This window comes from Cupressus sempervirens, chromosome 8 (genome assembly GCF_028749045.1).
Source record: "Cupressus sempervirens isolate cs-2001-9-10 chromosome 8, ASM2874904v1, whole genome shotgun sequence".
NCBI lineage: Eukaryota > Viridiplantae > Streptophyta > Pinopsida > Cupressales > Cupressaceae > Cupressus > Cupressus sempervirens.
Window position 1 is genome coordinate 159,874,390 of NC_143125.1, and position 18,176 is coordinate 159,892,565.

Below are 18,176 nucleotides of genomic sequence, written 5' to 3' on the forward strand. Positions count from 1 at the left end.
AATTGGAAGTAATGGAAGATCATGGATACTAATATGAAACTGGTCTTTTTAGAAAATATAGAGGAACTTTGGTAACAAATTATCAGCAACCCAAATTCTTTGTAAAAGGGAGGAGGGTGGAAGTGGGGGGAATAAAAATTAGTATACATAAGGACATTTGTGCAATGTAGTATGCCTCAATTATGTACTTACAATCACAGTCATAGAAAGCCACATTTTCAAAAATCTTTAACGTCTAGTATTGATAGAGGCATGAAGCAATAGAAACCATAGGTAAATAGCAAGGGTGGGATGAAGAAATGTAAGGTCAAAAGTAGCCATCTGCCTTGGATAGTTGTGTGTTGTTAGACAAAGCCACCAAAAACCTTATGCAGATGACACATATATGCTATTTTTCTATTAGCTGTCGATCTCTCTTTTTTCTATCTTATTTCTTAACCTAGAAAAAAAAGACTACTCGAAAATATAAAAATGCCCAATTAGAAAATAGAGAATAAAATTTGAGAATTTCCATTTAATTTGACATTTTTGTAGAACCCTAGTTCAATCCAAAATATATGAAATTTGCAAGATTATTGAGGCATCAACTAATGCAAAATAGAGGAATGAAAATATTAGTCCCGCCATTAGATGGTAGGGACTAAAAAGGTAGGCCGCAACATAAGTATAAAGTGCATAAAGATAGTAGATGTCCTCAAATACATAATCAAATTATCAATCTATTTTAATATCTCTTACATATAAGTGTCTATCATGATTACATTTCACTATATATATATATATATATATATATATATATATATATATATATATATATATATATATATATATATATATGCCAGGTCCAAGATTGTAGAGAAAAATTCATCTTTCTCAACTAAGCGTGCTACCAACAAGAACTTTTGACTATTCAAAATAGTTCCAAATTACAGTTGTGATTTAACTAAACATGGAACATAACAAACCATTGGAGTTGCAACAACAGAAAGAGATGGTGGTTGATGAAGTGAAAATCTTGGCATAGACCAATGATATTGGAGAGCTTGATATCTTGCAAGAGGAAAATAGAAAATATTGGATATGGCTTGATTTTGTCAATTAAAAAGTTCAAAGCCTTCAAAATGCATTCAAGAGTTGCAAATATGTATTTTCTTTTATTAGAAGATCATGGGAGGATAAATGTGGAAGTGAACATAAATCCAATGAAGAGACTTTAATCAGTAGTCACCAAAATGCCAGAATATCAAAAAGATTAGAAAGTGGTTCAGAGAAGGCCCGAGTTTTGAACCTCCTTATAATTAGAGGCTCAAATAATATGTCTTACCCTCGTGTGGTTCCAACAACAAGTATTGGATTAAGTACCCAAGATCAAAGTCCTATTACGAACCTTCCTTGTTGGTACTAGCAACAAGAAGGAACATCCTATCAAGAAACCAACATGTTGTGCCTACATGTACCATCCTACCCTCAACTAGAGAATATGTAGGTTGAGGTGATACCTTAGGGTGGGGCTGCCTCCTCAAAACTTTGAGGCTCTACTACCAAGAATCTTGTGTTCATAATTACTATAGCCTAGTGGATGTTTTCTCCATGTATGAGCTAATCCTCACAACAAAGACAAACACTCATCTACAAGCTTGGAATCTAGACTAATCAACCAATACACAAACATTTTTTTCTATTGTCAGCTATTTCCTTTCGACTACTCAATTGAAGCTAGAATGTAGCTCCAAATGTTAATATGTAGTTTAGTTAATCAAACATAACTAAAGGACCATGGCCACAAAAATATTAAAAAAATACGAAAATTAAAGAAGATAGTAGCTTGTGTGGACAAGAGAGTGGAGGCACTTAGTTATTTTGTGCAATCATGTCTTTAAACATTTTCAGTTAGTTGTTCTACATATATAGTTATTCTAATTAGTAAAATTATGTAAAATGACACAACTTTTAATTGATTATCTAAGCATTTCTATTATGCTTGATTACCTTAGTATTTTTGTTCTGTTAGTCAATGATAATGTTGATCTCCAACAAATCATATCACAACATTGCTACAAAATTCTTCCATGTGATGTCTTTTCCAACTACTTATGTGCATTATTTAACCTTGTATAATCTGTAATGGTGTTAGTTACCCACTATTGTTAAAAGCATGCACTTTAATGTGTTTTTTCTAAAGCTCTTCGAAGTGTTTTAAACTCCTTTCTAGATTTATTATTGTGTATTTCAATAAACAAAACCATTTTACCTTTCTAAATCATCATATATATCATTTAAGAACTTAAAATGTATACACAATTATTGACATTCTGCTAGTTAAAACATATTTAATATCAATGAACTATCAAATACCATAAGAGATACAAAAAAATGCTAATCAATGGTAAAAACCATCATTCTACAAAGAGAAATTCTCATTTCTACCAGAGTCATGACATCAAAAATCTTTAAAATATAGAAGGGGATTGTATGTAATATAACCCACATTGAAATTCCAGAGGCCTTCATAAAACCATAGCTAACTTGATTCAATGTTTTTCATCTCATGATCAATTAAATTCATAAATTCTATGGACCATAAAGGATTATAAGTTTAAGATAGCACAAATTGCATATAATAATTATACTATAAGCCAATTTAAGTAATAAGTAATGCCTCTAGTCTAAGGAACATAAAGGCAAGATTAAGAGTAACACCCAATAGTATCCTTGAGCAACTTGGTACAAAATAGAAAATATAGAACTATTACTTTTGCAGACATTTTACATAAAAATGACTACACTGTCACATAGGGAAAATTTTGCCCCTGTTTTGTTAATGCAACGATCAAAAAAAAATAATCACTGGGTGCCTGCATTCTGATGCATGCCATTTGGATTCATTGAAGGCCCCTACTTTGGAATGCATGTGGTTGATGTAGGGTTGAGTGTCCAGAGAGGGAAGAGAGGGGCCATCAGAACCAATCACTAGTGTCCCCCTACAATTTTCTTGGGTGAACTCTTATTCCTTTAGTAGCGTTGACCCTACTATTCTAAAGAGCCAACAGAGTAAATGATAATTGCCCTACTATTTTATTATAAAAGATAGAAGCAAGGGACTAATAAAATATAGGCAATACCATTTTTGCCCAGAAAATAAATTGTAAAAAGAAAGAGCATACCCTTTATGTTCAATTGAAGGGTACTGAGATGACAAAAATGCAACAGGAAAGGGTAGGGCTACTAGAACTACATGGATGAAATAGTTAGATCCTCCATTGCTACACAATAGGAACAAAAAAAATCTCCAAGGAGCAAAACCGCAGAACAAGATTGCAACTAGGGCATAAACATTACAAAATATCATGATTCTTCTAGCACATAGACCTTGGTCAAAATATCTTACCTCTGATTACTCCATTTTAATGAGTTTGCATTAGTGGGAACCGTAGCTTCAATGCCTTTGATTACTCATTTTGATGGTGGTGATGCCTTTGATTTCTTCATATATACACACTTGTACATGTATATATCCTTCCCATGACACAATTGTCGCTTGTAAAGATAAGAAGTGCTAAGAAAATATTCATCCAAAAAATCTAGAGCTTCTGAATGGCAACAACTAGAGGGCTAAAAAATGGTGGGCTATTGAATTGTGGCTAGTAGACAAAGTAGTGGTGCTCCAGAGGAGAAGCCTATGGGCTTAGTTAAATATTTAATCGTGTATCATTATATTGATCATTTTTGTAAAATAAATTATCATCATAATAATTTATTTATCATTAATATTGTTCCAAGTATAATATGAATTATTGATCTACATTTGATTGATATAGAATCGCATTATCTTTGCAATTTATAAGTATCAATAGCGAATCAATAAGGAGAAAATGACATTGATTATATATCAGATCCAAATTTGATAATGACTTGTTATATTGCCATTGATAATGACATCGATACATATTTACATATCAAATCCACAAGCTTCTTTATGCCGAGCAGCCTGCACAACATAGATAATTTACTTCAGTTGAATGTGTTGTAGAGACACTAGAAAATATAAATTAAAATGGAGTACAATCAACTCCTGAATCATCTTAACATGGTTTTCCTGATGCAAATGGATTGCTAGAAACTAATTTCATGAAATTACAATTGGCATTTCGAAATAAATTTCAATATCAAAGTGAGACCATACTCTACTAAGAAGAGTGATTGTATCCTGATCAACATCAACAAAATCTTTCTCCCACTTTTCTATATAAATAAACAATGCTCATTGTCCTCCTCTTAAAAAGCTTTCATGCATGTAGATTTTTCAAATATTTTATTGCTGAGATATGGCATATGCATTAATAAGAGTGGATATTGATGGCAACTAGATTTCTTTCCATTATTGTGGAATTATCTTTGATTTTTTATTTAAAATCAGAGAAACATGCCCATGTTTTGTATAGGGATAAGTTAGTAGTTTAGAATGTTGTTATTAGTAGATTGATTTAAAAAAATTAAGTGTATTAATAAGTAAAATTATTATTTTTGTGTTTTAAATAATGTCATTACTAATCATTACTAGTTTTTAATAAATTAGTAATTTTTTTATTGCAAGTTTGTTTTATTTCACATTTTAATGTTTTTTTTTTACACTAATATATATATATATATATTTATTTCATACTTTTCTTCTAATTCATAACATCAGATATTTTCATCTATACCATTCAATGTAGTCAGTTCTCAACAATTTCAATAGCCTTTAACAAATTTCACCAGCCATTACAATTTGATTAGGTACACCTATAACTTAAACTTCATCCTTCATTTTAGATGCACTTTTCTAATTTTTTACATTTATATTTTCTTTTGATCATTTATTCTATATTTTTCTTAGGATGTATTAGTTATATTTAGCATGGTAAAATTTTTAATTATTTCTAAAGACATTAATTAAACTTAAGAAAATGATATTTTTAGAATTAATTGAATACACTTTAAAGTTAGTGATTAGTTAATATCTACATAAAATTATAATTTAGAATTATTTTTTGAAAATATAGAATATCAATTTAAATTTTTTTATTTAAATATTGGTGAATATCATGACTATATTGTAAAGTTTTTACGCAAAGATTTAAGCCCTACTGAAAATTATTCATGAATATTTGTTGCACATTTATGTCATAAATTTATTTAAACTATTTTTTGATATATTATATAGAATGTAGTGCTTCATAATTTTTTTAAATTTAAGTCAATATTTTTAATATTAAAATTTAAATATTAAATAAAATAAATATAATTAAATAGATAGTTAATTCCTTTATTGTTGTTAAATCATTAATTTTCTTACTTTCATTATATATCTTAGGTCATCGAGAATCCTATGAATACAGTACAAAATGCTGAAATCTAAGATCTAGAAAGCGATGAAGATGTTGAAATTATAGAAATAACAAATACCACTTTTGAGGATTCTGCAAAGACTAATAAATCAATTTCCAGTCCTTCAATATCAAGCGTCAATTCAAAAAAATTCAATCAAACAGAGGTCCAAAAATTGGGAACATAAATTATGAATTTGCGCAAATAGCTAATTGAAAGACTTAAAGTCATTGCCTCAAATGCACATGCAATTGAAGGGGATGATGTGACTTACATTCAAGAAATAAAAGAATCATTCTATGGAACAATTGACATATTCGTTGCTTTTGGAGGCTTCTATAAAGAGTTATTTTATGATGAGCAATATGAACAAGGGGACTTCGAGTTAATTAGGGATGGGTTTATGAGATATTTAAATGAAGTCTAATGTGAGGAAAAGTCATAGTGCTCCATGTACTAAAAAAATTTGTAGTGTCCAACACACATTTTTGTATCTACTAAATTATGTTTTTATGAAAATAAAAAATATATTATTGCATATATTGCGTTATTAATCTCATATTTTAGAACAAATACAATGCAATTTTAATGTATTCCCAAAAGTAATAAGTTATGAAAAAGGTAAGAGTATATATAGTAATTCTTACATGATAAAGAATGCAATAAATCAATTAATAACAACATAGAATTTTACTAAATATAAAAATGTACCTAAATATTCCTCTATTTCTAACATTTATAAAATATATGTTAAACTTTAATAAATACATAAATGTGGAATTTTGGGACATTTAGATGATATCAAAATGTAGGTCGAAATACAAAATTTTAGTAAATATGAACAAATCAAGAAAATTACTTACTCTACAATATTTATAATATAAGCATTTTTTTAATGTACTTGTATCTAAAGATTCCTTTCTATTTTGAATGTTTATGTTTACATAATATTATTCTTATCACAATACTATAAATAACTTTTTTTTTTTTTTTTTGATTTCTCTATGTATTTTCTAGATTAGTTATGGTTTGACCAAAAAAACTCTTCTTTGAGACGAAGGAGCAAAGAAAACATTATAAAAGACAATATCAACAGGAATATCGTAAATGTCGTATGCAACAAAAGGCAGATGCTCAAAGTGATCAATTTGAAAGTCAGCGGAATGGCATTGAACTAGAACAACATGGTAAACATAGACTAGATGTTACTATTGAACAATTACAAAGTGCAAGAATACAAGAGGATACCATAGACAACCTACACATTAACACAAATAGATGTACACGTCTACGCACATCTGAGGAGGCACATGCACAACAAGAGATAAGAGGGGGGGGAAATGCTATGATACATCCTATACAAAATGAAGGTCTAAATAGTGTAGGAAACATACAGAACAATGCCCACCTACAGGAAACACAAGAAATTACACATCGAGAAAATATTGCCATGAATGTACATAATCAGGATTATGAAAGGAATACACATCAAGGCATATTTGAGGAGGCACATGAACAACAACTGATAAGAGAACAAAATAATGTTGGGATACATCCTCTACACATTGAATGTCAATACAATGTAGGAGAAGTACATAATAATCTCCAGCTGCAGACAACACAAGAAAATAGACATCAAGAAAATATTGAAATGAATGTACATAATCAGGATTGTAAAAGGACTCTTGAAGAGGAAGCTTTTACTTTAGTTGAATGTGTTGTAGAGACACTAGAAAATATAAATTAAAATGGAGTACGATCAACTCCTGAATCATCTCAACATGGTTTTCCTGATGCAAATGGATTGCTAGAAACTAATTTCATGAAATTACAATTGGCATTTCGAAATAAATTGGATAGGTTGGCATCTCTAGCCATGTGCTACATTTGTCAAGAAGGCTATATAGGAATTACTGTCTCTTGTACTCCTCAAGGTCCTATTTGTACTCGATGCAAACAAGAAAAGGGCATCCATAGATTCTCAATTGAAAATAATATGGATCCAGAGGCACAACCAATAGATTTAGCAAATTTAACTCAAGTGGAAGAAATGCTCATTGCGCGTGTCAGCCCAAGATTACAAGTGACACATGCAACAGGTGGTCAATTAAAATATAGAGGGCACACAATAAGTTTTCCACTGAATATTGAGAGTGTGGCAAAGAAATTGCCTCATTTAGTTAAAGATCTTCCATTGATTGTAGTGCGCAGAAAGGATTAGTGAAGAACACACTATAATTTCACAGTAAACAAAGATCGTGTGTATGCTACTTTACGATAAAAGATTTTGTACGATAAGTTCTACTTTGATGTGATTATTGATGAAAATGCTTTGGATAATATATCACCAAATGTAGATCATAACATTTTCAGTGAGTTAAAAATAGTGCATATAGAGTTCGATTCTGATAGAAATGATGTTGTTTTTATGGGCCCTTTAGTTGAGACAAATGAGATAAATATAATAGAGCACACAACATCAATGGCATCCAAACCACCAAATGCGCAAAGAGAATTGGAGTTAATTTGTGTATGGGTCAAAAATCCTAACATAGACCCAACAACAATAATGGATTAGCCTAACCTTGGTGCATCTCCCATAAATGAATATACCACGCCAGGTTTGCTTGATATGACATTTCCCTCATTATTCCCTAATGGTAAATGTGATTGGTTAGAACCACGATTGAAGAGAGTATATCTACATGAATATGTCAAGCACTTGATACGATATAGAGATAATAGATTTGGAAAACATCCAAGATTTCATTACCATATGCTGAATATGATTATGAGACATCGAACACATAGTTCTACAAGTGTTTGCATGAAAATAAGTTTACAAGAAATGCCAATTACAATACAAGAGTTGTGTGAACATATGGAGAAAAAACCACATTCTCATTTAGCAAATAGATTGATGAGATTTGGGACTAGTTTAAGGGGAACCCGATCATATTGGACAAAGTGTCAAGCAGAATTGACAGATATGCTTCACCAACTTGGATCACCAACAATATTTTTACATTAAGTGCAGTAGACTTGTATTGGCCAGACTTGCATGCAATGATGCCTGGAACACCACCAAGTGATCCAAGAGAAGCACAAATGTGGAGGAAACAAAATATCATTGACTACCCACACATTGTTGCACAAAACATGCATCTACGAAATACCATTTTTAGAAAAGAAATACTCGAGAATGGAATGAATGTTGAAGACTATTGGTTCAAATATGAATGGAAACATAGGGGATTCGCACATGTCCATGGTTTTATTTGGTTAAAAGAAGCACCAAAAATGGAAAATATTGATTGGAATAATCAAGATCAATTGTACTGTGTTGCATCGTATCTCCATGATTTGGTTCATGCATGCAATCTTAGGCAAGATACACATCTTCGAAATATACAGGTATGATAATAAAAAATTGAAAATTCAACCTTATCTTTACTTTATTCACTTTAAAATAAATACAATTATGATGTTCAACTTGATCTAAATTTGTATTTCAGGTATTTTGAAATTTTAGTCTACACCCATGTTTAAAAAACACTAGACAATTGGTTGAGAGTGATTTCAACAATGATTATGATGAGATTTTAAATATTGTACAGAGGCACACAATGTGTAAAGAAGGTGCATGCCTACACAAAAAGAGAGGAAAACTGGTTTGTAGGTACGTGTGTTTCCTAATTGATTCAATTTATTTCAATTGTTAATACTATTCTTTGTTTCTATAGCATTATATTTATCAAAATGTTATATTAATGAAATATACGTATAATGCACCATGGCCATTGAATTTAGAAGGATCTAGACTAAAGAAAGATTTAGAAACTGGTGAAAAAATATTTGAGCCATTCAGAAATGATGATAGAGTTAACTCATATAACCGTTACATACTACAACTTTGGAGAGAAAATATTGATTGGCAACCTATTATGTCTAAACATGCGGTGATTAAGTATATTGTAAAGTATGCAACCAAAGCTAAAAGAAGTTTAGAGACATACTATCAAATGTTATTTCGACTAGCAAATGTAGAAAATCCTGATGATTTAGCATCAAAATCTTATAAGAGACTACTCACAAAAACATTGATAGAAAGGGATATTGGCGCACAAGAAACAAGTCATATGCTACTAGAGCTTCCTTTGGTGCAAAGTAGTCGAGTATTTGTCAACTTGAATGTTTCAAAGGAAGTATTCAAACGTGTAGACCTAAATGTTGATGAAGAAAATGAGGAATACACCATATCTTTCATCGATGCTTATAGAAATAGGCCACACTTTATGGAAGCTTTGTGCCTTATTGATGTTGCGAAATCATGGATATATAACAAGAAAAAGAGAGGTGACGATAAATGGAGTCCAAGGAAAAAGTCAGCTATTGTAAGAGTCTTTCCTTGATTTTACTCAATTCTTGCACATGACTCAGAAAATTGGATTGATTTTTGCTATTCAGAATTATTGCTTTATAAACCTTTTCGTAACATTCACATAGATATTGGCAATAATGATGATTCTATAGTTGCAATATGGGATAACTTCAAATATAATCCATGGCACCTTGAAAGAAGACAAGATTAAGATAATCATGAAAATTAGTCTGATTCAGAATCTAAAGAAAATGACAATGTGCAAGGCACTACTACAAAGAATGAATGGGAGATTTTATCTAGACTTCAACATGCTCAAATTATGCAAGTTTCAGAGATTGATATGTTGGGGAGAAGAGATATTGATCGACAAACAAATTGGTCTCAAGAATTTCAAAGTGAACAATATGCAAATGAAGCTATAAATTTCATTAGCTTGATGAGAAATGAAGGTTGTCTTATACTAGATGAGATGCCACAATGTGTGGACTATGAAAAGCTCAGTGAACAACAAAGTAAAGCAGTTAACATTATAATGTCACACTATTATACATGTCAAGATGCATCACCCTTACACATGATAATTTAAGGGATAGCAGGAATAGGGAAGTCATATTTGATTGGTGCAATAAGTCAAGCATTACAAAAAGCATCCTTTCCACAATGCTCTCCTCTCTTTCTACTTGCACCGACAAGTGTTGCAACATTCAACATTGGTGCATCAATGATCCATTCCAAGTTGAAAATACCTATTAAAGAATTCACTGAGCTACAAGGAACAAGACTTGCACATTTCAAAGAGGAATTATCTAATGTAAAATACATATTGATAGATGAAATGAGCTTCCTTGGAGAGAGGTTAATCCAAAACATAGACTCTTGTCTTCAACAAGCATTCCCAGAAAATAGCCATAAAACTTTTGGAGGTATGTTTAGTATTTCATTTTCTTAGAGTAAGAGATTCACGTACTAATTTACTTTTTTTTCCTTACTATTAGAAAACTAAAGCCAAAGTAATATTATTTCATATAACATGTTTTCAATATTTTTCTAGGGATATCTATCATATTGGTTGGAGATTTGGCACAATTGCCTCCAGTTGGTGATAGACCAATATATGAAAGTAGAGGGCACGCAAAGCTACTATGGAAAGAATTCCATACTGTAGTTACTTTAAATCACATATTTAGACAAGATGGACAAAGCAATGAGCAAGAAAGATTTTGTGTTCTTCTATCAAATATAAGGGATGCAAACCCCACACTAGAGGATTGGATGATACTTATGTCAAGATGTAATTCAAACATGAGTATTACAGAAAATGAGGAGTTTCAAAGCAGTGTTCATTTATTTTCAACAAATGAAAATGTGTATAATCATAATAAGAAAATGCTACTATCATTAGCAAACCATATTGCACGAAGCATTGCTGTTAAAACAACACAGAGTTCTATGGATGGAGATGGAAGTGATGAGTTGGACATGGAACTACTACTTAGTAAAGATGCAAGGGTGATGCTAACTTCAAACCTATGGATTAAAGCTGGTCTTGTCAATGGAGCATTAGGATATGTTCGAAGTATTGTATATAGACCTAGAAGTGCACCACCTCTACCGCCATCATATGTACTTGTGGATTTTGATAGTTACTCTAGAATTCCTTTCGATGATCATCATCCTCAGAGAGTTCCAATTCCTGCAATTGATAAGGGTAACATAAAGCAGATTCCATTGAGATTGGCATGGGCTTTAAATATACACAAGTCACAAGGGCTAACACTGCAAAGAACTACTATTGATATAGGTCCCACTGAAAGAACTGGTCTCACATTTGTGGCAATATCATGTGTCAAATCTTTGCAAGGAATAAGAATTATGCCACCCTTCACTTATGACAGCTATGAAAAAATGAAGGCAGGGAAGCAAGTTGCTAGAAGAAAGGAAGAACAAAGCCGATTGGGAACCTTAGAAGTTATTTGATAGATTGTGCATTTTTTCAACACATTTTTGTTATTTTTTTGATATATTATAGACATTATCAATAAATTTTGGTGGTTTGTACTTCTCAAAATAACGAACAATATTATTATAATTTGTCTCTTGATCCAAATGCTTGGTGATAAAATCTAATGCTCATTTATTTATATTATATAAGTTTGGTAATTCAAATACATTATTTTGTACTTGAGTTAATTATTTGAATGGTAAAAATTGCATTTTCATATTTTTACTTGGTAAAAAAAAAAATCTCTTATTCTAAGTATTTTTAATATTTCTTGCACAACATGTAGTACTAAACATTATTTATTTTAACTCTTACTTTATTACAAATTATGGTTAATTTTAAACTTATAATTTTGAAATACTGATATTTTCTATTTTTTAGTTTTTTTGTAGTAAAGAACTAAAACAATGGATGCTTCAGAAAATAAATCAGAAATCATTATTGGAAGCCCAAATGGCTCTGTAAACTCTAATACATTTTTTGAATTTGATATTGATAAATGTGTAAGATTGGTTACAGAGTACTGCAAAGGTATCGTGAAAACTCTTGAACACATGGCATTAACGATTGATGATCCTGATGAGTTAGAAATATGGAAAATGGTGGATGTTGCAAAAAGAGTACGTGAGGCATCTCATTATGCAGATGCATTTCCATCAATGATGAAAGAAGTTCATTGTGATCATTGCACAAATAAAGGTCGTAATACCAATCTGATCATTGAAGAATATGTCATGTACTTACATCATTATGGCGAAGTGCTTTACATATAGTTATTACTTATTTGACCTGTGGTACTTATTGGTTATTAAATATGATTATATTAGAACATCTCTTTTCTCTTTGATTTGTGTAAGTTTGATAATCAACAACTTTTTTTTTTTTTATATATGTGGTTTTTATAAATATATTCCATATTCTTTTTTAACTTATACTACAATAGAATGAAATTCAATTTTTTTAATTCTTCACATAATGTGTATAGTTACTTTCATAGCTCTATATTCAAAACATGTGTAGGCTATACTTTCATAAGTCTATATGCATGACTTTCTAATATGTTTGGTATCAAAATATTACTTTATATGGAAGCGACAAATATGTGGTAACACAAATATATCAAACATTAAATTTATTTATAATAAATCTTAATTCTATGTATAAACCTAACCATCATGTATAAATCCTAAACCTAGCCATTTTTTTTGTATAGATTTATATAATATGTATCATTAATAAAATTCTAAAATAGATAGCATTAAATGGATGTGGAAAATATAGATGGAGTGTTATTTATAATGTACACACCAAAAATAAACTAAAATCCACATGTCTCTCGAACCAAAATTCTAATTATATGCATAATCCTAAACATAATTTAAATCTCAAGATTGTCCATTATCTGAACTCTAACATTAACATTAATCCTAATCTTAAGTATTTGAAGTATAATAATAATTATTGTATCATAAACATATTAAATATTCTCTATCCTAATTGTTCAATCACCCTAATTATAATTCTAATCTTAATCCTGACCATAACATTAACTTTGATTTAAAGGCAAAATACAATCATAACCATAAAAATAAATTATGACCCTAACCATAAATATAACCCTAACAATAAACCTTAACATAAATCTAATGCTAACAATAAACCTTAACATTAAATTATAAACATATCATGATCAAAAATTTATTTCTAACTTGACTAAATTTTTATAATCATAAATATAAGTACAATTCCTGACCCTTACCCTATCCCTAACTTTAATACTAATGCTAAGCATGTTTCCACTCTAAACAAGATGATAGACCCAACATTAACACTAAACCTTATCTCTAATTATTATAATAAATAATATATGGTAAGACTAATCCTAATACTAAACCTAACCATGATATAAATTGTAAAGTTATATTTGAAACAAAATCAAATTAATTATTCAATTTGTTATGCACGCCACGACTGCTACTAGCTAATATATACTCTATATGTAGAATATGCCGAGATGCATCGAGGCGTTGAATTTTTTCATTATTCATTTTTATTATACATTAAAAAAAAATTCAATGCTTCGATGCATCTCGACGTATTCTACATATAGAGTATATATTAGCTAGTGTATAGAAAACAATAGTGCAAAGCATCTTAGAGATCGATATCTCTGTTGCTTGTATTCAAATCTGCAATACAATAATCAAAATTAAAGTATTATTGTTTCATAATCTTGTAAAATACTTGTGAAGTATTATTATCTCATAACGTGCAAGAATTTTTTAATACATCTTCTCATGTTCAAAAATTTGCTTTATAATTTTTAGTAATCAATATTGAATTTTCAGTGTTGGTACATAAGATTGTTTTGTTCCACTTAAATGCATCAACTGTCACAATCATACTCCCAACCACCACCCTTGATAACCATCTAAAATATTCGTAAGCATCATTTTAAGAACTCCAATATATACATAAGCATCTTTTAGCTTGCTTTTCAACTAGAATTTGGACTCCAATACACACTTCATGAGCCCCATTTTTTAATGGGTTCACGCATCTAAGTTTTTATGTTTAGTGTTCTAATTTTAGCTACAATTGTCTAGTTTGCTTTGGTTGTTTCTATAGCATTAGTTGTGCTTGTAAACTATATATGTAACTTGACTCCCTTTGTTCAATATGTACTAAAAAAACATTTTAAATAATTTTTTGAGGCATCCAATTGAAGGAACTAGAGGTTTAGTAAGTTGTTTTGTTTCATAAAGTCCAATTAAAATTGTCATATTTGGAATGATGACATAGTTTTCAACGCGACACAATTTTAGGTATCTTTATTTTTTTAAATTTCTTATTTTACAATTTTCTGTCCTATATGAAATTTGATGCAAGATGGCCCACAAGGATTTTCAAGGTGATTAACTATGGTGCCTCCTTGGAATTTTGGTTAGCAATGGTTAAAAAAATTGATGCATCATTGCAATGTCAATATTATGGCCCTAGACTTAAGTTGTTTAGTGATCATGTTGTTTTATCTTAATTTTATGTTTGAAAGTTTTGTGAGGACAAATATTTTGGTAGAAGTTATAATTTCAAAATGGGAAAATTTTAGTTGCTAAAAAGGTGAACCAAAAATGTTTGCTTGATAAAAAGGTGTAACTTTGATCTCTTTGATAATTTGTATTTTGTGTTGTAGTTTGTACTTTACACATTTTAATTTTTATTGGGGACTAAAAGACCTTTACTTTGTCTAGATGACATATTTTCATATAAAATTTGTCTTGTCTAGTTATGCCTTTTAAAAATACATATGGACATTTACCATAGATGAGCTTATTAGGTTTATAAATATTTTCCAATTTTTGTCCAAGAAATTTAGAATCATAGACTATCATCAATGCCCATACATCTTAAATGAAGTATTTATTGTATTGCTTATAATAATTTGTATTGGCTAGAGCAAAGACAAAAAAATTAGACTAAGTCTCAATGATGAATTTTATTGAACAAATTTTATGTGCCTTTATAGTTTTACCACTTTTTAAAATATGTACCTATTAATGCATTTGCAACTAGCACAACTCAAAATTATTTAGTTCCATTTTTTTGTTTGATGATCTCTATATCTTATTTCAAGCATCCCATTTTTGGCTTAGCTTGCTAGGGTGTTAGCAAAATAATTTGAATGCATTATGTTTGCAAAATATGATATATATAATTTTATATAAAATAATAATTTAATATTTTATAAAAAATAACTATAAAATATTCAACATTTAAAACAAAATTGCTTCATTAATTTTGCTTAGTCGTAGATTCATAAGGGTTGATTCAAATTTAATAAGCAAGTAAAAAGTAGAACTCACATTTTAACTGATTTGTCTTTAAGAACTATAGCACTATTAATTTTGCTTTGAAAAATTAAAATAGATCTATGATATTATAATTAACTTGAAAAGTAAAATTAAAAATTAAATATAATATTATATATATAATTTTATATTAAAAAATGTAATTAATAAATTGAATTGTGGGTTCAAAAATAGATATTTATTTAATTCAATCTTTTTTTGACATTTAATCCTAAATGTTATAATAAGTTATAAATTTGTGAATTCTTCTTTTAAATATGTTATAATAATTCTTTATCTTCTAAAATATAAATTCTCGAATAAATTAACAAACATTATATAAATGTTTTCAATAGAAGCTTTTCGAATTGGAAAATTAAAATAAAAGTCAATAAAAACATAAGTCTCCACCCTATGTAGGTGGGACTAATAGCACATGCAAATTCTCCGTATTTTAAATTCTCTCACTCATTTAAGATTTTGAGTTTATATATTAGTACAATTATTTGTATATACTCTACTATTATACCAACAACACTTAGCTTACATCAAATTTTTATTTTGGACTTTTGTATTTTGTTCTCTAACATATTTAACAATGTGTAACATTTTTTTCAATATATTAATACATTTATTTGATATAATCTTATCAAATTTTTTTTAAAAAAAAATTTATTGCATAAACAAGTGTTATATTATTCATAGTTATTTACTATTTCCTTTTATATGGGTGAATGAGGCATAAAATTATTATTGTATTTAACGAGCATCTTGCATAGGATAAAATAATTTCAAAAAAAAGTCACTATATAAATTATTAATCTTTTTGATAAAGTTTAATTGAAAATAAAAATTAATAATATTTTTAATTGTCAAAATATATTATAAAGTTTAATAGACAAGTGCATTTATTATCGTGTAAGAATAGATAATTATATGTTGAATTTGCTCTATAACATGCAATCTTAAGTTAAAATTATTTTTATGTAATCATTAAATGATTTAGTATTCAATCATACAAATTTAAATTAAATGTTAAATTATTTGATGATTAAATACAAATAATATTGGCATAGGGTTGTATCTTATAGACTAATTTTAACATATAATTTTCCTACATTCTACTAAATTTATTTGTCTATTTAATGTTATAATATATTTTTTCAATTATAAGTATTCATTTTCTATTTAATAAATTATTAGTTCTTACGTAGGCAGTAAACTATAGCATTCAATGCACTTTTACTTTTTTATTTGTTTGTCCAATTATAACACTTTATTACTCAATTACTTTTTGAATTGTAAACTTCTCATATTTATTGCATTTAAAATAACTTAACACAAAATATTTATTAACAATTTGAGTGGTTGTTTTGTGCTACAATAGGGAGTGCAACTTTTTCTTTTATTTGTTTGTCCAATCATAATAATTTATTATTCAATTACTTTTTACAACTATAAAGTTTTCTTCTGATTATATTTGAAATAATTCATAAAAATATATTTATTGATTGTTATTTTGTAGAGATTTAAAAAATTTATACTCAAAATGCAACAAAATATTTCAGATTTATTGCATAAAATTCATATTATTTTCAAATTATTTTAGAGACTTTATACATTTTACTATTGCATAAAATTCATATTGTTTTCTTCTATTGTTATTGATTGCTCTTTTGTAGGGCTTTTAATTTTTTATACACAAAATGCAACAAATTATTTTAGAGTTACTATTGTATAAAATTTATATTATTTTCAAATTATTTTAGAGACTTTATACATTTTACTATTGCATAAAATTCATATTATATTCTTCTATCGGCAGGAATTAGACGCTTTGCATCCTTGTTTTAAATAAACTTCATAAAAGTTTGAATTGATGAAATTGCACTTCTAATATAATGTTATTCAATATATATATATAGATCGGTAAACGATCGAAGCCATAATATATTTTATTATAAAATAAATTTTACATGTCCTCCACTCAAACGAGCACTGGTAGGAAAGAACGGCGAAGAAAACTTCCAGTCTTGTCCGGGACAATTGTCCTAAAATATAGAAAACCCAGAGGCATACCCCTGTTCCATATCCCTACTGCTTAGAGGGAATTATTATTGAATATATATATATATATATATATATATATATATATATATATATATATATATATATATATATATATATATATATATATAATATATATAATTCCCTCTATTAAACATTTGAACACGTGCTATATTATTATTTATTTACATTTAATTACTATGTTGAATGGAACATATAATAATTAATTTATTTTATCCAACATAGTGCCCCATTTAACGAGTTAATTTGAAGTACATAGAATAAAACAAAACAAAAAAATAACATTTGTAAACATGCATGGGTCAAATCGTGCTTGGTAGTACATTTTGTAGCAACTCACGGAAGTAAGGGATCAAACAATAAATAATAAGAAGTTATAATTTGGTAAGCTACATATGTTTGCCTATCGATTATACACTTGCACTGGCTCAGTGCAAGTGCTAGTAAATAGATATCTTAGTGGGCTCCTTTTATAGGAGAAAATTAT

At 28.8% G+C, this 18,176-nt stretch overlaps 1 protein-coding gene across 1 annotated transcript; it reads left to right on the top strand.

Moving 5' to 3' along the window:
* The first annotated feature begins 11,137 nt into the window (after positions 1-11,137).
* Positions 11,138-11,728, top strand: LOC149542050 (uncharacterized). The gene has a single exon (XM_089795681.1). The coding sequence runs from the start codon at positions 11,138-11,140 to the stop codon at positions 11,726-11,728; it is 591 nt and encodes a 196-aa protein (XP_089651807.1).
* Positions 11,729-18,176: the final 6,448 nt, after the last annotated feature.

Bases quoted from the DNA above. Each gene is read 5' to 3' on its own strand.
- LOC149542050 (XM_089795681.1), top strand. From the start codon at position 11,138: ATGCTACTATCATTAGCAAACCATATTGCACGAAGCATTGCTGTTAAA.